Below are 19,854 nucleotides of genomic sequence, written 5' to 3' on the forward strand. Positions count from 1 at the left end.
GTGGGTTACACCCACCAGCAACTAAGATTGAACACGGCACCTTTTGCTGAGTGGCCACAAGCTGCCAAAGGGCAGCCGGATGGCAACTGGACTTGGAGCTGAGCTAGCTGCACCCTCCACAACTAAGATTGAAGGACAACAACTTGGCTGTTCCTCTTCCCCAATTCCCCAACACTGTTCCCCTTCCCCAATAAAGTCTTTAAAGTAAATAAATAAATAATAAACATTATAAAATACACAGAGATATTAAAAGGGATTAGATAAAAATTGTGTTTAAAAATAAGTCTCATATGTATTGTTTTCAAATAAAAAAACCCTGCTTTTTAATAATTTAATGTCTTTTAAAGAATTCTTCCTGTACCCCAAAGGACTGCTTTAGTCTAGTGGAGGCCAACAAAAACAAGTAAACAAGGGGCCGGCTGAGTGGTGTGTTGGTTAAGAGCTGGCTTGGAATGCCAGCTCTGAGCAGCAGGGTCCCGGTTCGGATACCACATGAGGGTCAGTGACGCTGCTCTCTACAGCTAAGATGGTGAAAAACAGCTCGACCTGGAGCTGGGCTGCAGTGAGTCGCCGGTGACAGCATAGGCTGCAGCCCCTGCTGCAGTGGGCTGCCATGAGCTACCGTGTGTGGCTGGCAGCCAGCATGAGCGGCTGGCAGCCAGTGTGAACTGCCAAGAGCCATCGTGAGTGGCCATCCAGAAGCCAGCGACCGATCTGCCTCACCCGGGAAGAGCACAATGATAATACCAACATGGGCCAGTAAAGCAACGTGAGTAAGGTCTTCTAAGGCTTTTACTGAACTAAAATCATTCAAGAAATAATAAAATCTGTGTTGAGACTACAGTATGAAACTTTCCCCAATTTCTCTCATAGCATTTTAAGGTTGATTTAACATGAACTATATTTTTTATAATACTCCATACACAATAAAAACAATAAAGCTATTGTATACATAAAACAAAATTTCAAGCTAAACCTCATCCAAGGAAGACACAATAGACTCTCACTCTACAAAGTCTTTGATCTTTCATTCACATGGAATAAAGCCTAGCAAATAGGCTTTTACCTAATGGAAACTACATAAAATGAAGACAGTAAACTTGATAAAGCAAATTTTCTGAGCATTACAGATGACAGATCTAGACTATTACTGTCTATTAAAAATATGTGAGCCATGAATGCAGACCAAATATGTAATTTTATATTTTCTAGTAGTCACATTAAAACAAGTAAAGAGAAACAGGTAAAATTAATTTATTTTATTCAACTCAATATATTAATACAGTATTTTACTTTCTTTTTCAAAAATCTTGAAATCTGATGTGTATTTTACACTTCTAGCATTATTTCAATTCCGATGAGCCACATTTCAGGTGCTCATAACCCACATGAGGTTAGTGATTACTTCACTGGACAGTTAAGCTCTAGACCTTTCAAAGACTTCCAAGGTATCAAAATACAGTTTTTATAATTACTGTGTAAGTCTAATGTTCAAGATTATATATCTGAGTCAAAAAGAAAGAAAAATTAAACAATAAATACACACTACAGAAAAAATATGTTTTCACTCAAACTGCTATTAAAAACAAGTATCAAGGGCTACTGGTCCTTATTAAATACTAAAAAATTTCTACCAAAATCTATCATTTTTTTATAGTCACTCATAAGGGATGATTAGATTTGCCCCACTTTTTCCAAATAGCAACAAAGTTAACTCCGGAATTTGATTTCCCAGCTGCTTAAACAATTAAATATTTATTGACATAAATAATAAAACCATCTTACCTAAGCCATATAGAGCAAGTTTTGTGCTTCCTTTTTGAAGCAAAACCGGACTAATGTCTATCTTCTCCACAGACCTTGAACGTCCAAAGTGATTTACAAATCCAGCACAACTTAAGATATCCAAGGCGCAAAGTGCATCTGCCTATTCAAAGTATTTTCAACAAATATTAAAGTACATCTAACAATAAGTTATCTGCATATCATATTATTATCTATTAAAGTATATTCTATAGCTAGTTACAAAAAATAAATTAGGACAGTGTCTTCTCAAAACAAAATTACAATTCTAAAAGTATTTGTCACCTTTTTTCTATTACAAGTGACCTACTACAATTGGAATCACATGCTAAATGCAGAGCTAACATTTCATCAAAACTGTATCTTGGCCACTGACAAATAAAAACCAGCCATGAAATAAGTGCTCTGTAATATTAAGCAGACCTCTTAAGATGTGGGGAGAAAAAGACTAGATAACTAGCGGTTTATAATATTAATGAACAGGTAAAACAAAGATACTTTCAGTTTATGACCTCTGTTAGGACTTCCATATCAAATAGGTAATAAGATGATCTAATTTAGATTTAAAACTGTTTATGAAACAATCATTTCCTACAAATAAGATTTTAAGAACACACGGTAAACTGTAAAGCATTATAAAATGTTAGGTGTTTATTCCTACTCCTGGTTACTTATTGTTAACCTCAGCACTAATAAAATAAAAGCATACCTCATGCACCAATTATTATTCCAGATTTTTAAAAATTATCTAAAAAGCACTATAAAAGCTTATATGAATGATCAAAAGTCAATTTGACTTTTTGACTCAGTATGGCTACAAATTGCTTTCCACAGACAAACTAAACCAATCATTTCTAAAATTTTAACAAACTGTAAGAACCCAATAATTACCCCTGTGGGATCATCATGATTTCCATGAATACTAAACACTGGAATCGAAATGTTGAGATTGCCATCTTGGTAGTTCACCCATGGAAACCTAAAAAAAAAAAAAAAAAAGGTAATTAAAGCTTCTGTAAGAGACAAAAGCTATTTCCCCCACGATCTTCCTCCAAAAAAGTAATGCAATTGTAGCCAAACTGAATGATCTAAGCTGGAGCTTTAAAAAAATAAAATCACAGGCAACAATTCATTTCAAGTCAAGTTTGAAAATATGTCAAAGTACTACACTATATTAAAGAAAACCCTACAATAAAAGATGTTTGTGAATTGTCTAAAAGAGTGGTATATCTAATTAATGAGAAGTCAAAAGGTTTTCAAAATTTTAAAAGCCTTTGAATAAGGTTTTTTATTTGTAGAAGGGGGAGGGCAAGAAACACACCCACTTTGGAGTCCAGAGTACCGAGACTAAACATTCCAGCTCTATCACTTACTACTTGTAACTTAGTCTCCCAATCACCCGTCCCTAGTCATCTAGCTCCTCTTCTCAGGGCAAATGTTAGCAGTTTCTAGTGTACCTTTGCAAAATTATCTTATAGCTGTACAAGAAAATAAATACATCTTCTTTCTTACACAAATGATAGAAGAATATAGATTACTATGTCCTGCTTTTATCATTTAACGTATTTTAGAAATCATTCTGCATCAGGGCAAAAAGAGTTTCCTTGTATTTTTTGGGCTGGACAGGACTCCATTGTATTGATTTTTATATGTTTAAGTAGTTATCTACCATTGGACATTTTAACCATTTCCAGTCTTTTGTTTTACAAATGAGGCTCCACTGAGTAATTGCTTACAAAATTGCCTTTGTAAGAGGATAGAAAAATATCTAGAAGGGAATTGGTGGGTCAAAGGATACATGTGCAGATATAAATTTGATAGCTACTGCCAATTTCCTTCTATACAGGTTGTAAAAATTTACAGACAATACAATGGCAATGCCTGAGTGAGACAGTTTCACCTTACTCCACTAACATAATACTTTATCAAGCTTTTAAATTCTATGCCAGTGGTTCTAAATGCTAGCTGCATGTGCGAGTTCTCTAGAAATCTTTAAGAAATACCAATGTCCATAACATACTCGGAGATTAACTGGCCTGTAGACTGGGCATAGTATTTTTTTAAGATTCCTAAGTAACTATAACGTGCACCAGAACTGAGCATCACCCACCTATACCAATCTGATAGGACAAAAATAGTTCAATATACTTCATTTTACATTGTTCTTATGAATGAGCTTCATTTTATATCATTCATATTCTTTTAATATGCTTAAATGCCATTTTATTTCCTTTTATGTGAAATATGTCAACATTCTTTACCTATTTTTTTACTTAGCTCATGGATTCTTTTGACTTAAAAGAACTATTAATCTATTGAGGTAATCAGATATTAATTAGCAATTAGTTGCAAATATTCTTCCTGGTTGAACTTTGACTTTTGACTTTACTTTGGGTTGTTTTTGCCATGCAGAGATTTTCTTTTACAAAGACAAAATTAGCAATCTTTTCTTTTAAGGCTCCTAGTATGTGTCATACTTAGAAAAGCCTTTTCCACATCTAGGTTCTCAAAAAATGTGTAAGTTCCTTCTAGTAATTTTACTGAATAATCCATATTTTTCATGGAGAGATGAGATTGCCACCTTTATCAAATACTAAATTCCTACATTTACTGAGGCTACTTCTGGAATCTGGGTATGTCAAAAGGATACAGGAGCCAAACTGAAAGAACACCCAATGATTAAAGCGGGTACAATTCATTTGAGCAACAGAACAGATTACAATAGTATTAAATTAAAACCCAAAGGGAAAAAAATGAGTTCATATTGACATAAACAACTGAATTAATTTCTAACGACATAGACAACTGGATAAATAAACAAATAGGGGACAAGGGACAAATCTTCCTCACATAAGAATTCCAATCAATAAATGTAGAAAGAATGTGGGAAACAAAAATCACCATTAGGGGCTGGCCAAGTGGCGCGATGGTTAAGAACTGTCTTGGGACGCCAGAGGGCCCCGGTTCGGATCCCACATATGAGGGCCAGTGACACTGCCCTCCACAGCTAAGATGCTGAACAACAGCTCAACCTGGAGCTGGGCTACCGTGAGTCGCCAGCGACGGCGTAGGCTGCAGCCCCTGTGGCAGTGGCTTGCCATGGGCTACCGCATGTAGCCAGCAGCCAGTGTGAGCGGCCAGCAGCAGCAGTGAGCGGCAGTCCAGAAGCTGGCGACTGATCTGCCTCGCCCGGGAAGAGCGCAATGATGGTGCCAACTTGGGCCAGTGAAGCAACGTCCTCCACAACTAGACTGAAGAACAAAAGGACAGCAACTTGTCTGTTACCCTTCGCCCAATTCCCATCCCCCGAATTCCCCAATAATAATTAAAAAAAAAATCACCATTAGAACATCACAATTGTGATTGCTATAGGCAATCGCAATTGTGAACATTAGAACATCACAATTGTGATTGCTATAGGCAAGAGACATTCGTGAATGCTGAAATTAGTGGACAAACTTTAAGGAGAAACGGAACAGTTGCACAGACTCAAACTATCTCCCCCCAAATAATCACTAGTGACAGTGGTTTTAACCATGGCCAAAATTCTTTGACTCCTTCCTCAGTTGGAAGTGGAACGTAATCCCCTCTGTGAATGTAGGCAGACTTAGCGACTCCCTTCTAACCAAGTGTATGGAGAGGGAAAAACAGTAACTTGACAGCGGAGAAACCTGGCAGACACCACTTTAACCAAGAGCTCAAGAGCTCAAGCCATGCTGGTAGCATGTACTCCTGACATGCTGTGAGGTCACTTGGCTGCTGTGGAATATTCTTCCCCAAAAACCCAAAATCCTAGTTTAATCATGAGAAAAACCCAAGAGGAGGGACATTCTGTAAAATACCTGACCAGTACACTCAAAAGTATCAGGGTCATAAAAGGGAAGGAAAGACAGAGAAACTGGCATAGGCTGAAGACTAACAGAACATTTTAGCTAACTGCAATGTGGTATCCTAATACAATGTTTAAGTAAAAACATGAGAATATCTTTATGACATGGAGTTCTTGATGGCTATCGTAAAAAAGTCCCAAAAGCACAAATCTTTTTTTAAAAAAGAACACTATATTTGACACCATCAAAATTAAATATTTCAGTCAACAAAAGTCACCATAAACAAAGTCAAAAGATAATCCACTGACTGGGAAAAAAGTACATGCCTGACAAAGGCTTAGTATCTAGAATATATAAATAACTTTGGCAAAGTCAGTAGCAACATACAAAAATTCCAATTTTTAAAATGGGCAAAGGATGAACAGAAGAGGATACCAAAATGTACAATAAAAATTTGCGAAGATACACAGTCTCACCAATATTAGATTAATACAAATTAATATAAAGACATACAGAAAATTTAAAGAACTACATTTACTATGAAAATAGCTTGTAACAAAGGTGAATGGCTAATTGTTAAAGTGTTTATGTTTTAAATGGAAAATATTATACACAAGGAAATATTCACATAAGCATTTAGCAATACTTACTTACTAAAACCAAAGTTGACCGACTGATCACTGATAATTTCAAACTGTACAGGATGGTCACCCATGCAATATTTTCTTAATAACTCAAGGCTGGCATGTAATGTTTTTCTTGAGGGTTTATTTTCATGAAAAAGGTCACCACCTAACAAAATAAAGTCCACCTAATCAACAGAAAATAGTGTTAAAATTAGAATGTTTTATAGTTAAAAAATTTTAAACTATAGATGAAAGAGATAGAAAAAAATATCATATAAGATACTATTGGGTTGTAGGAAAAGTCATGACACATTTTTGCAACAAAAAACATAGAAAAAATACATCATGACTTGTCCAACAACCCAATATTATATATGGAGGTTTAAAATTTTAAATGTCAAAGGACATTCCAATCTGGTGATTAAACTGACTCCAACTTAGGTTCCTAGCCCACCTTCAAAAAGCCATCTTCAAATTATTACACCAAGACTGACTCATGCAATGCAAAGTGTTATTTCTTTTTTTGTTATTAAAATCAAACATAAACTTAGCACTTTAATAGAACCTAGAAAGAGATAGCCAATTTATTCCAAATTATTCATTTAATTCATTCAACAATTATTTAAAGTTCCTATGGGCACTGGTAGATAAAGAAATAGCAATCTACAAATGATGATGTCCCTGCCCTCATTAAACACTGACAATGTGAAAAATACCCTGTACTACCCAGAGATACAATGATAAATAAAATGCAATCCCTATTCTAAAAAATGTTCAAAATCTAATGGAAGAGACAACCTGCTATGCATCTGAAGATAAGTCAGACTCTGACATGCACTAGAATTCTAGCTAAGGGGCAAAAATTTGTCTGAAGGCAGTGAGTTTGGGAGGGATGTGCTAACACACGGTGGCATCTGAGGTGCACTATGAAGGATAAATCAGATTTGAAGAGCATTCTAGGAGCAACCAGAAAGGAGGAAAATCATACAGAAAAAATGACCAACACAGTCACGCTTTCAAGAAGTGTACAATCTACCTAAAGAAGCGTGATGTGCGCTACAGTAGTGAGGGGAGAATACTCCCCCACAAAATGTGCCACTTCGGTGTGTGGACTGTTTTGAGCTGAAGACAATTAACACCTAGCAGATTCAGGAAAAACTTTTTTACCTCTCCCTGAACTGTCTAGAATAATTTAGATAGGTAGCCTATACTAGGAAGGAACTATCATCAGAGGTAACTGATCTGTACGGTAGACATTTGTTTAGCAAACATTTGCTCATCCCTTCTTCCTGTGTCTTCCTCCCCTCTGAAGCCCCAGACACTCACCCTTCTTCTCCTTCAGCTCAGGATGGCACGTGAGCCTCAAATACCTGACTACCAAGGAGTCTCGTTTTTTTATGGGGCTCTCGTATGTGCGAAATTTGTTTTTCTCTTGTTAATCTGTCTTATGTCAATTTAATTATCAGACCAAAGAACCTAGACAGGAAGAAGGAGAAAATTTTCCACTCCTATAGTAGTCAGAGCTTTAATAAAAATGTGGGATTTAAGCTAGGTCTTCAAAAATGAACACAATTTGAGTAAAAGAAGAAAATGATAGTAATCAAAGGTATAGAATAAAACAAAACAAATTAAAAGTAATTTGTGGACGAAAGGTAAGAAGTAGTTGTTTAAATGGCAGTTTCACTTTTGCAAAATAAAAGCAAGTTCAGGAGATTGGTTATACAACAATATGAATATGCTTAACGCTACTGAAGTGTACACTTAAAAATGGTAAAGATGGTTAATTTTGTTATGCATATTTTATCACAAGTAACAATTTTTTTTAATATTTTAAAAACTGGTTTGTGACTCCAGGGAACACTGAGAAGGACACAACTTGCTTCTGTGGTATTCCTGCCAAAAGTGAGTCAATTCATGAAGAAATGTCAGACATATTCAATTGAGGAACATTATTCTACAAAATAATTAGCCTGTACTCAATAATGTCAGTCATGAAAGACAAAGGCAGACTGAGGAAATGTACCAGATTACAAGAGGCTAAAAAGACATGACAACTAAATGCAAAATGTAATCCTGGAGAGGGGCTTGGTTATCACCCACCTGCCACAGACTGCTATAATAGACATTACTGAGACAATTGGTAACATCTTAAAATTACAGAATAGCATTGACTCAATACTAATTTCCTGGTTTTGATAAGTACACGGCTGTTATATATGCAATTTATTTTCAAATGGTTCAGAAAGTGTGTGTGTGTGTGTGTGTGTGTGTGTGTGTGTGTGTGTGTGTGTGTAAAGAGAAAGAATAATGCAAATGTGGTAAAATGTAGGAAAATCTTGGTGAAAAGAAATTCTTTGTACTATTCTTGTAACATTTTTGTAAGACTGATACTCTTTCAAAATTGAAAGTTAAGAAAGGAAAAAAAAAAGACTCCAAGGAACTAAGGAGTAGAAATAAACTGGTTTGGTGGCATAGCCCCACAAACAGAGGACTTAAAGATTCAGGAAGAAGACAAGTAAATATAATATGTATCTGGAAGTACCATCATGGGGCTGGCAGGCAGCGGGGACAGTTAAAATTAAGGGATGCAGAGAAGGGAAACAAGAGGAAATAGAAGGAAAGGACAAAGAAAAAAAAAAGCATATGCTCAGGGAAAGAGGGAAAGAAATATCTTGGCACCTATGAGTTAGAAAAGAAAGGACACAGGATTCTCTGGCAGGAAACAGACCTCCTTTGTTACAAGTTTGTCTGCCCTCAGGGAAAGAGGAATCCATCTTAAAAGGAAATAGTACTAGACATTCCCTCATTCATTATCAAATATTTAAGAGAACATACTGCTTGCTAGATCCTTTCTAGGTACAAGGATACAGCATCAGCAAACAGAAAAGATCTTTCACTCTCATGGAGTTTATTTATCTTCTAGTGGAAAAGACAGATAATAAACATTAAACAGTTCAACCAATTATTTCAGATAGCACTATGAAAAAATAAAGAGAGTAATGTGATAAAAGAGTGTGTGGAGATATCAGGGAAGACGTCTCCAGAAAGGTCAAACTTGAACTGAAAAGCCAATCCTGCCAAGATCAAGATGCTACAAGCAGAGAGAGCCAGACATGCAGAGGTCTCAGAAGAGAACATGCCAGTGTGGACGGGGCACAGTGAACAAGGCAGAGTGGTAAGGCGGTGAAGTCCCCTAGCAGGGAACAGATCAAGTTGAGCCTTGTAGTTTCAATTTTATTTTAGGTTCAGTGGAAGGCCACTGGGAAGATTTTTAAGCAGCAGTGATATGATCCGATTTATGATTTTAAAAGTTCAAGTTAGCTGCTATGCTGAACAGATGTAGGGGAAAAGAATGGACGTAGAAAGACCAATAGGGAGCTATTGTAGTCCAGCAAAATATGACACAAGTTTTGGACTAAGTTTGTAGGCATGAAAATAGAGAGTAGTGGAAAGGTTACATATATTTTAAGGAGGAAGAACCAAAGGACTTGCAGATAAACTGATTGGAACTCTGAGGAAAAGTCAAGGTTAAAGAGATTAATTTGCAAGTCACCAGCATTTACATTTATTCCCTACTTTCTCATTTCAACTGCCTGCTGGAATGTTTCCTTGAATGTCCTATTGGAATCTCCCAACTCAAATAGTCTAAATCAGAATTCATCACCTTCCCACATAGAGAAGTATCTCTTCCTTATTTAGAACCTAGTTCTTTATTGCTACCACCATTCACCCAAACTTAACATACTTCCAGAGTCACTGTCATCCCCTTTTCCCTCATCCCCACCCCTACAACTCAGCCAAAGTAGGCAAATCCTATTTTTGGAATATTTCTTGCTTTCGCTTCCACTTTTCCATCCCATGCAACCAACCACCTTGAAAAAGATCCAAACTGGTCTCCAATTCAGTCTACACTCTGTCGCCAGAAGACTTTCTATTGAATGGAGTACAAACTCCTCAAGCTGTCATTTGAAGCTCTTATTAATGCAGCTCAGACCACATTTCTAGTCTTTCAACATGCTTCCTAAAACACGGTCTCCCAGTGAGCCAAACAGACCTGCTGTTTCCCTAACATACCTTGTATTGCCTCACTTCTGAGCCCTTTCTCCTGTTTCCTGTGAAAAACACATTCTCGATGCTGTTCACCTGCGCAAAGCCCTCAAAGCCCGCGTTAAATGCCACCTCCTTCATTAAATTTATATTGCTATCCTCATCTAAATATGATCTCTTCCACCTCTAAACTCCCAGGAAAGGCTGTTTATAATTTTCTTATGGCTCTTATCACAAATGACAGTGCCTGAGCATTCTGGACATTTGTCTTATCTTCACATACTGGTTTGCTATCCGTTCTTTGAAAGTAGAAACTGTTAACAGTCATCTTTACATTTCTAACAGAAACTGCCACAGGATCCTCACTCAGAAAACACTCTATCAATATTTGTAAATTTTTACAGACTATTTACAAAAGTAGCTCCTACTTGAATTAAGGGCACAAAGCACACAAGACCTGCTTTGAGTTTTTAGTATATTGATATTTAAGCAGGCAATGTGAGCCTATAAAACAAACTTCTAATTTTAAGTGGGGAAAAGAGACTGCTAAGTAAGGGAACACTGTAGAAACTGTAAAAATGTAAACCAAACTCACTTCATTTTCCTGGGCAAGTCTTAAAATTTCATCAAGTGTGGCAAATGTATCATTTCCTCTGACTGCATCTTTCTCCATATATCCCAAATGAATGTCCGTTGCAACTAAGATTTTAAATGTATCTTCATCATCGCTATATTTAAAAAGAAGAAATGTTTCAATATAATAAATTAAAAGGATGTTCAAAAAAATTAAAACCTAAATGTATAAAATAAATAATAGCAGTTATGGAGTAAAATCACTTTTCTAGTCTTAACTAACTGAAAATTTCAAGTATTTAACAGCTCTTTAACATCACATAGTCTGCCTACCACTAATTCAATACAGAGCAAATGTACATGAATTTTTAAAAGGTCTGTGGCTACTTGAAAAATTTACAGCCTCATTACAACCAGTTTTATGTACTCATGTGAACCCTGGTGCTGAAAACTTGATTGTTCTCCTATTCTGTTCCACAGCAAAAACCCAAGAGGATTTGACCCCATATCTAACACTGCTATTTACCTATTTTGCACTCTTCCAGGAAAAATCAGAGGTAACCAGAAAGCCCTTCCTCTTACTTTATAAGTAGAGTTTTTCTTAATAAGCTAGTAACTTACATTCAGGCCCCTGAAGACATTTGCTTGACTATGCTCTCTATACAAAATTAGTTTTTTTCTAACAAATTTGGTCAAGTAACAAAAAATTATTTATTCCACTTAAATCTGGTAGTATTCAAAGATATGTTCATGTGAAGCAATAATGTAACAATTATTAATATTCTGTTAAATTTAATATAAATTTTAACATTCTTTAAAATATTTTTGTATCTATAATCTCATTTCAACTCACATGGAAAAAGGTAGGTATTGTTATTTTTGAAAAATGAGGTTAAACAGAGAATTAAATGACGTATTGCATAACTATATGGTAGAAACAGGACTAAACCTCAGGATTAAAACTCAGGCTATTTTCTTGAAACCATAATGAACTTAAAAGAAATATATATATATATATATATATATATATATATATATATATATCACATGAGTCTCTCATTTAAACATCAAAATTAATCTGAGAAAAGCAGTTTTATTCCAATTATACAAACGAAGAAACTGAAGCAAAGTTTAGGAGATTGTTAATTTGCCCAAGGTCCCACAGTATTTTAACCAAAGAACTAAAACCAGGGCAAAAGATTCCAAGTCTAAAGCTTTTTCCACATAACTGTTTCTAGTCCTTTTATTTTCATTTTACTCAAACTCATTTTCAATTTATTCAATACTAGAGCCATTTATTTCCCTAAAAATCTCCTTCAACAGACTTGTCTTGACTAAAATTTTGTCATAAAAGTTCAAGTTTATAGCTTCAATATTTTAAGACAAAACCTAAGAACATAAATGTACATACTATAGCAACATATACCAAATTACTGCAAGACCCAATTTATAGCTGCATATTATCTTTCAGTTAATAAACGTATAGTACAAATTTTAAACATTCCAAATATTCTTTTGGTGACTATCACTTCTGTTCATAGTCAAGCTATTTACCACTTATTGATTAAATATGTTTTCTTTTAGGGTGATCATAGTTGATGGGCTTTAGAAACCCAAAGCAACAAAGAAGATTCCAGAAGACAGGTACTTACAGGGCATCTGCACGACTCATTTCTATGGTCAGTCCAGCTCCTCTCGGACCAATTTCCTCTCCAAGAACCCCTGGGTTCTGCGCTGAAATGTCAGAAAACTCACTCGATTCCAAATTCTAAAAACAAAATGATGTTATTATAAAACACGCATTTTAAAAAAAGCAGACAGTCAATTGTGTACGAGTCTCATGTTCACCTAAGCACCTACTATACTTTTAGGAGTAAATTAATAGAAAATAGCACATCTCCAGTGCCAGTCTAGTTTCACCGTTATGATTCGGCTCACCTCCTATTTCCCTTTTCCATGCCCTATGGGAAACTTGAAATGAACGGGCAAAAGGGGTCACATACAGTTGTTAAGGTTCAGCACAAAAACTCTGGATGTACAGAAATGTTTAAGGTGCTTATGTAGGCTACTCTGGAGCACGGAAGCGACCCTGTACTTCCACTCAAACTCAAGCTTTTCTAAAGGAATGGGCTTGTTTTGGAAAGAGGTTGCCCCCAAGTGTAAACAAACAGAAACACGTGGTCTGCGGAGACACACCTTCAGCCGCCAGCGGAACAAGTGGAAATCACCGGCATATTAGGGAAGGAGCCGCTCGCTGCTATGGCGAAACCACCCCACCACGTCCAGATTCCCAGTTTCATGGGGATTGCCTCAACATGCCCCCACCACTGGACTCCTAGAAACCAGAACGCGTAATCCTCCAGCACCCTTCCCCAGCCCACTCGGTCCATTCTTCCCGGAGGCTCAATCCAAATCCACTCTGGGCTTCCGCCGGGTTCCTGCACATATAGGTGGCGGCTACGATTCTTCAATTACCTCACACTTAAGACTCTTCAAGGCCCCATTCTCCCTCCTCCCTCCCACCAGGACCCAAGGTTGTCTTTTACCGGGAAAAAAAAGGAGCGATATCCGTGAGCAGAGAAGCAGCGGCACACTCGCAGCTCCTGAGAACCCGCTAGGCCGTAAACCTGAATTACGCGGGAGAGAATAAGCAGTTCTTCCTCTCGCGATACCTTTTTGATGACGTGACGCTTCAGGTCCTCTTCGGTTTTCATTGGCTGCCGAATGCAAGGAAAGTAGCAGCGAGGCCCCGCCCTCGAACAGAAGCCAATCCTGAGAGCCGAGGGGACGAACCCCGGAAGCGAGGTTTGCGGCGGCGATTTTCCCTGGTATGAGGTGGGTAGTTCTTCCTTGCTTTGGACCACGCTTCTTTGGGCGCCTTGTGCCGCTTAAGAGCTCCTGGGCCTGTAGGGGTGGGTCACCTGTCGACCCCGGCTGCGTCGTGGGTCCTAGGTAGGGCTGGAACCGCTACTCCGCTCTTGGCTGTTTGGAAGGCCGCTGGAGCGACTCCCGGGCCTGTGAAGTGGCCCGCCGTTGCCGGAGGGCCGGGACTGATGGCCGCCTCCCTTGCTCCCACTCCCCGGAGGTAGAACATTCGGAGCCTCAGTTTTACAAGCCTTTCCTTCCCTGCTTAGCCCTGGATCCCGGGTTCAGCACATCTGTATTGCTTTGTGCTTGCAGCAGTAAAATATAGTCGAGTAAAAAATAATGTGAAACTTTTGATTTAGAAAATCAAGGCTTTCGGCTCCATTGAAGTTCCTTGATCGAGGGCAAGTTGTTTTAATCTATCCGAACCTCAGCGCCTTCACCTGTAAAATGGGGCTTATGGCCCTGCCTGTCACTGAGTTGTTTGTGAGCAGTTGGCAAATTTAGATCATTTTTAAAATGGAATCTCTCCTTTAAGTTAAGACACATACGCTATTTCTTCCCGGTGGAATATCAAGTAAGTCTCCTGATTGACTTTTTAAATCCTGAATCGGGGAGATGCACCTGGGTTTAACTTTTTAAATCAAAATCACCAAGAAAATTTTATATACAATGTATTATCTGGAGCAGTAAATTAAAAACTTTTAAAAAGGGAGGCTTTATAAAAAGGAAAAGGGGGCATAAAAGCTGTGCTATAATTTGATATAGTTAACGAGTGAACTTTGTTATTTACTGGTATTGTTTTATGTATTGATGTGTGATCACTTTTGTGTTGCAAGGCTCAGAGACTAGTTTGAGAATAAAAAAAAATGTGAGAACTGTTAAAACAAAAAAAATTCTGATAGTGTCTCTTATAGACTGAAAAGCTGGACAGGCCTTGGAAATTCTTTAGTGAAATCCTTACATTTGACAATGAAGTAACAAGCCCAGAGAAGGTACTAGTCTTGAGTAATAGATTTAAACTTGAGCTTAATGTTCTTGGCACTAGTCATAAAATCTAATGCTGCATTAGGATTGAATACTATTAAACTTGCAAAACTAGGTAGAAAGGCGTGTAAATCTTAGGGGTATGACTAACTCTCAAACTTATTAGAATCTATTCCAGTCAAAATCAAGTGATAGGGCTTTAATTAAATTTAATTCTATATTTCTGAATGCCTGCTGTATATAAGTGGGACATAAATATAAGTTAAATATAGTCCCTATCCTTAAACTTTTAAGCGGCTAAAACAAGAACAAAATTAGTGGTGAAATAAGACAATATGTAGCACAAAAAACGTTAGAGATCTAATTTGGAGGATCAAGAAAGACTTAATGAAAGAGGTAACATCTGAGAGGAGCTCTGAAAGACTGGTAAGATTTCAACAAATAGTATAGTTGGGAGGCTGAGAAATGGTATTTTTATAAAATGTATTTTTCAATTACAGTTGACATACAGCATTAGTTTCAGGTGTACAACAGTGATTAGACTTTTATAAACCCGACATTGTGATCTTCTGATAAATAGAAATGGTATTTTAAAAATATCTATTACTATTATTTTCTTTGGTTAAAGTTTATTAATATGGCAACCTAGCAGAATAAGCATAATTTCCTTTGGGAAGCCTCCTCTAATCCCTTAGCACTGGGTTAATTTTGACTCTTCAGCATACTCATTGTTTCTGGACATAGCCCTTTCATAGTACTTATCCCCCTGTCTTTGCCAGTCACTCCAACTAGATAGTAAGCTTCTTGAGGTTAAGACATGGACTTTGTTTATTATTGAATCCCAGTACCCAGAGACTGGCTCATACCAGGCATTCTATTCATATTTTTTGAATGAAGGACTGAATGATAGCCAAAATTCAGTTACCAAACAAGAAGCCAACTAAGAACTATAGTTGTCTGTCAATGAATAGGACTACGTTTAAAGCAGTGAATTTTTCCAAGCCTGAAATTATTAAAGTAGTAACAGGATAATTATAGCAGATGTCATGATAAAGATCTGCACTGATAAGAGATTGGGGCAGTTGTCCTTTAGAGGATATTCCATCTCTAAGAATCCCTGATTCTTCAAAGTAGTTTTTTAGGAGCTAAAAGTTTTTGTTTCTGCTGTATAGTATCTATATGTCTAGTTTTTAAAAATCATGAATGTGCCTGTCTTGATTATAATTTAAAAGCTTCAAGCATTTGTCACTCTTAGCATGATACAATAGTACCTAAACCAATAGATTCAAAGTAAGTACAGGTATACCTCGTAGATACTGTGGGTTTGGTTCCAGACCACTACAATAAAGCCAATTGTAATCTTTTTGCTGGTGGAGGGTTTTGCCTTCAATTTGTTAAAAACGGAACATCTGTGAAGCACAATAGAACGAAGTACAGTAAAACAAGGTATGCCTGTACAGTTATAGTCACTGACTTAGTAGAACGAAAACAAAACAAAATAAATGTTAGGCCATTAAAGATATAGATAACTAAAATTTATCAGCTCTAACATTTAGTGACTATAAAGGGTGTCAAGAAACACTAGAGTTTGGACAGAGTTTGTGTATGTTTGCAAGACTTATCTGTGCTGTTGATAAAGCCTCAGTTACTGTTTTGCTAATAATTTTTTGTTTGTGTTTTCAGATCTTGATGAATAGAATAAAGCAGACATAATTAATCTCTTAAAAGATTATTTATATCCTGGCATTTGAAATGTTTTGTATTTAGAATTGTAGTAAAAAAAAATGGAAAAAGAGAAAGTAAATGATGATGGACAACCAGACCCACAGAATTCCTTGGACTTTTCTGAACACTTTAACCAACTTGAATTGTTGGAAACACATGGACACCTTATTCCCACTGGAACCCAAAGTCTCTGGGTAGGGAATTCTGATGAAGATGAGGAGCAAGATGAAAAAACTGAAGAGTGGTATCAGTTGCAAGAAAAAAAAATGGAAAAAGACCCAAGCAAATTGCTCCTTTGGGCTGCTGAAAAAAATCGGGTAAAAAAATAAATCAGTTAAAGAAGAAACCATAATATAGTAGGAAAAGTATTAGATTTGGAGCCAGAACACCTGTCCCTGAACCACTGTTTGGTCTGTAACTTTGGGCAAATCCTACTATTTCTGAACTTGTATTTTCTTAACAGTATAAATGGCCACCATAACACCTGCCTCTTTTATACAGGGTTTTGAGGATCAAATGAGGCAATGTACATGAAAGCACATGGTAAGCTACAAAGAATTAGGTATTTGCGGGGCTTTAAGGATAATAAACTATAAAGATCACAAGCAATCATCTCTATTTTTAAATCATTTATATTAAGTCATTAGGATCATCCTAGAGACAAGTATTTAGGAAAAGGAGGATGGGAACTAACAGTTATTGAAGACCAACTATGCCATGTGCCTTGTTACATTATTTGATTTAATCCTCATGTATCCCTATAAGATCGGTAATATTCTCCCCTTTTACAGATTAAGAAATTGAAATTCAGGACTATTAATTTGTCCAGGATCATCCAAGTAGATCCAACATAGCATCGAAAGTCTATTCCTACTCAGCCACTTCTGCCTTATTTTACTAAGTTCCCCCATGTCTTTGTTAGTAAAGTAATAACTCAAAAGGTCTTGCAATAACTAAAAAGGTCTTGCATTTTTGGATAACTTTTTATCCCAAGAGCACACTGTATGTATCCTACCAGAGGTCCATAGATCAAACTAAAAATTACTTCCTGAAAACACGTGCCTAAGGTTTTAGTTAGAAGGAATTGAGCTCTTTAATCTCTATATTTCTTTGTTAACCATTGTATTCTAATAAAGTAGTTTATTTTTTAAAGTTTTTACACTATGTATATGTGTGTGATACTCCTACTACAGAAAAATCAATCTGTTACTATGTTTTCTTCACAGCTGACATAAAATACTAAATATAATTATAGCCTGTATTATTCATCTAGGACTAAAGCGTTTGTGCAGTAAGCCTTAATTGGATCAGAAGTAAATATATGGTTTGATATTCAAAGAATCACATTCTTAGAATCAGCAGTTTATGGTTAATACCAACTTGTTCATTCTTAAATCAATTGCCTTCTCCCTTCCTAAAATGAAATCTTACTTTCAGTTTAAAGTCATCTGTTAAGAAGTAAGTTTTTATTTAACTTAATTAAACGTAACACCGCTAGACAGCTTAATTTTCTTGGTTTACTGTTCAGTTTGAGTTGGATTTTTAAAAGACGTCTTTCTCTCTCCTCAGCTGACTACAGTGCAGAGACTACTTTCTGAAAAGGCCACTCATGTGAACACTAGAGATGAAGATAAGTACACCCCTCTTCATCGAGCAGCCTACAGTGGACACTTAGATGTTGTCCGTGAGCTGATAGCACAAGGAGCAGATGTTCATGCGGTGACTGTGGATGGCTGGACACCCCTGCACAGTGCTTGTAAGTGGAATAATACTAGAGTAGCGTCACTCTTACTTCAGCATGATGCAGATATCAATGCCCAGACAAAAGGCCTCCTGACCCCCTTACATCTCGCTGCTGGGAACAGAGACAGCAAAGATACCCTGGAACTTCTCCTGATGAACCGCTACATCAAACCAAGTCTGAAGAACAGTCTGGAGGAAACAGCATTTGATATCGCCAGGAGGACAAGTATCTATCACTACCTCTTTGAAATTGTGGAAGGCTGCACAAATTCTTCACCTCAGTCTTAATGGTTCTGATCCTTTAAGTTTTGAAGTACCAGTGCCTCTTCTGTGTGAGATGTGAAAAATCCCCATAATACAAAGTTGACATCAAACACCTTACAACAAAAATTCAGTGGTACTCATTATATCCTTCCAAGTGAATTGCCTGACCTTGAGGTCAAAATGTATTTGAGAATTGTTTGCATTTATCGTTAATGATTTCTGTGGAGTGCGTGATTTTTATCAGAAATAATTTTAACTATACTTAAAAACCTGTCATGGGTTGTACAGAAAACTAATGATATTTTTGGTGCTGATCCAAGAAAAATGTATTTTTAAATATTCCCCATCCTGGATCTTTGTTAAATATTTAGTATACTGACATGTATTTTTATAAGGTAAGGTAACTCAGAATTTAATTTAAAAGTCTTCAATATACAGGTGCAGTTCAGCTGTCTTCTCTGTGTTACCATAGCCATTTGCTTTCATTTTAAACCATAGGAACTCACATCGTGTCTTGACTCTTCATAAGTTAAAAAACCTAGATCTTTGTCTTTTAGAACCTAGACCATTTTCAGGAAAGTAGTTAGGTGTTGAATCCATGAATGTTATATACTGCCTCCCTCCCACAATTCACACACTCCTATGGACAGTCCTACCTCACCCTGGTCCACCTACATAATCCTTGTTCTACTGGTGAGTCAGCGTGACCTTTCAGACATGAACACAACTATACCTTGGTCCCAGAGATTGTAATGTATCTGCTATCCAGCTGGTTTTACCTGCCTAAACCTCCTGATTCGGGCGCTGCTCATAATCAGGTTCACAGGAAGTGTTGATTTTTCTATGGTCCTCGTTTTATACAAACCTTACAAAGGGAAAGAGAAGGAAAAAGAAATTCTAAGAGTGAGGGGATGGTTATTATACTAGGGCTAGAACCACAAAGTGGCTCAGGCTTTTTAAAAAAGCCACAGTGTGGATAGTGACAAAAGCATAAATATATTTAAATAAAAGTTTCAAACAACAAAAAAGGGCATGAGTTCTTTTTTTACCTGTATACACCTTCCTTGGATCCATAACATATTTATTAATCAGCATACATTTATTGAATCTCTTCTCTTGGCCTCTCCAACAGTGGTGTCCCGTTGGCTACCTACCCCCTCTGTGACTGTTCCCAAAGGATTTTCTCTTAACTTTTCAACACAAGAACACGCTAGAGAAAGAACTAAATCAGTGGCTCTTCAGTTATAATTTTTAAATGTCCACCAAGGTTTGTCTCTTTTGAGCCAGCCCTTATGACCTAATCACCCTAGACCAGGGCTCGGCAAACTTTTGAGATGGAAGAGCCAATCCTGTCCCTCACAACAATTTAAAAATTATTCGAGAGCCATAAA

The 19,854-nt window shown here is 36.8% G+C and overlaps 2 protein-coding genes across 4 annotated transcripts in view; one reads left to right on the forward strand and one right to left on the reverse strand.

Moving 5' to 3' along the window:
- Positions 1 to 13,544, reverse strand: part of MRE11 (MRE11 double strand break repair nuclease) — a 63,371-nt gene extending 49,827 nt beyond the window's left edge. The window contains exons 1-6 of the mRNA XM_019657171.1: positions 13,426 to 13,544; positions 12,532 to 12,647; positions 10,902 to 11,034; positions 6,284 to 6,444; positions 2,695 to 2,782; positions 1,786 to 1,927 (exon numbers count right to left, since the gene is read on the reverse strand). Of these exons, the coding sequence (XP_019512716.1) occupies positions 1,786 to 1,927; positions 2,695 to 2,782; positions 6,284 to 6,444; positions 10,902 to 11,034; positions 12,532 to 12,551 (544 nt within the window). The 5' untranslated portion in view covers positions 12,552 to 12,647; positions 13,426 to 13,544. The remainder of the gene's footprint in view (positions 1 to 1,785; positions 1,928 to 2,694; positions 2,783 to 6,283; positions 6,445 to 10,901; positions 11,035 to 12,531; positions 12,648 to 13,425) is intronic.
- Positions 13,545 to 13,633: 89 nt separating this feature from the next.
- Positions 13,634 to 19,820, forward strand: ANKRD49 (ankyrin repeat domain 49). 3 transcript variants are annotated; one of them, XM_019657119.1, is made up of 3 exons: positions 13,634 to 13,714; positions 16,415 to 16,773; positions 18,026 to 19,820. In XM_019657119.1, exons 2-3 carry the CDS (start codon positions 16,516 to 16,518, stop codon positions 18,485 to 18,487), a joined length of 720 nt encoding a protein of 239 aa, XP_019512664.1. In that variant the 5' UTR covers positions 13,634 to 13,714; positions 16,415 to 16,515; the 3' UTR covers positions 18,488 to 19,820. The 3 variants fall into 3 exon arrangements, with proteins under 3 accessions (XP_019512664.1, XP_019512667.1, XP_019512665.1); XM_019657122.1 differs by having other exon boundaries at positions 13,675 to 13,707; XM_019657120.1 differs by lacking the exon at positions 13,634 to 13,714 and adding an exon at positions 13,721 to 14,321.
- The last annotated feature ends 34 nt before the right edge of the window (positions 19,821 to 19,854 follow it).

The sequence above is a fragment of the Hipposideros armiger genome, unplaced genomic scaffold, assembly GCF_001890085.2.
Source record: "Hipposideros armiger isolate ML-2016 unplaced genomic scaffold, ASM189008v1 scaffold_274, whole genome shotgun sequence".
Classification (NCBI taxonomy): domain Eukaryota; kingdom Metazoa; phylum Chordata; class Mammalia; order Chiroptera; family Hipposideridae; genus Hipposideros; species Hipposideros armiger.

Bases quoted from the DNA above. Each gene is read 5' to 3' on its own strand.
- ANKRD49 (XM_019657119.1), top strand. From the start codon at position 16,516: ATGGAAAAAGAGAAAGTAAATGATGATGGACAACCAGACCCACAGAAT. The intron at 16,774-18,025 runs GTAAAAAAATAA...CTCTCTCCTCAG, and splicing joins GGGCTGCTGAAAAAAATCGG to CTGACTACAGTGCAGAGACT.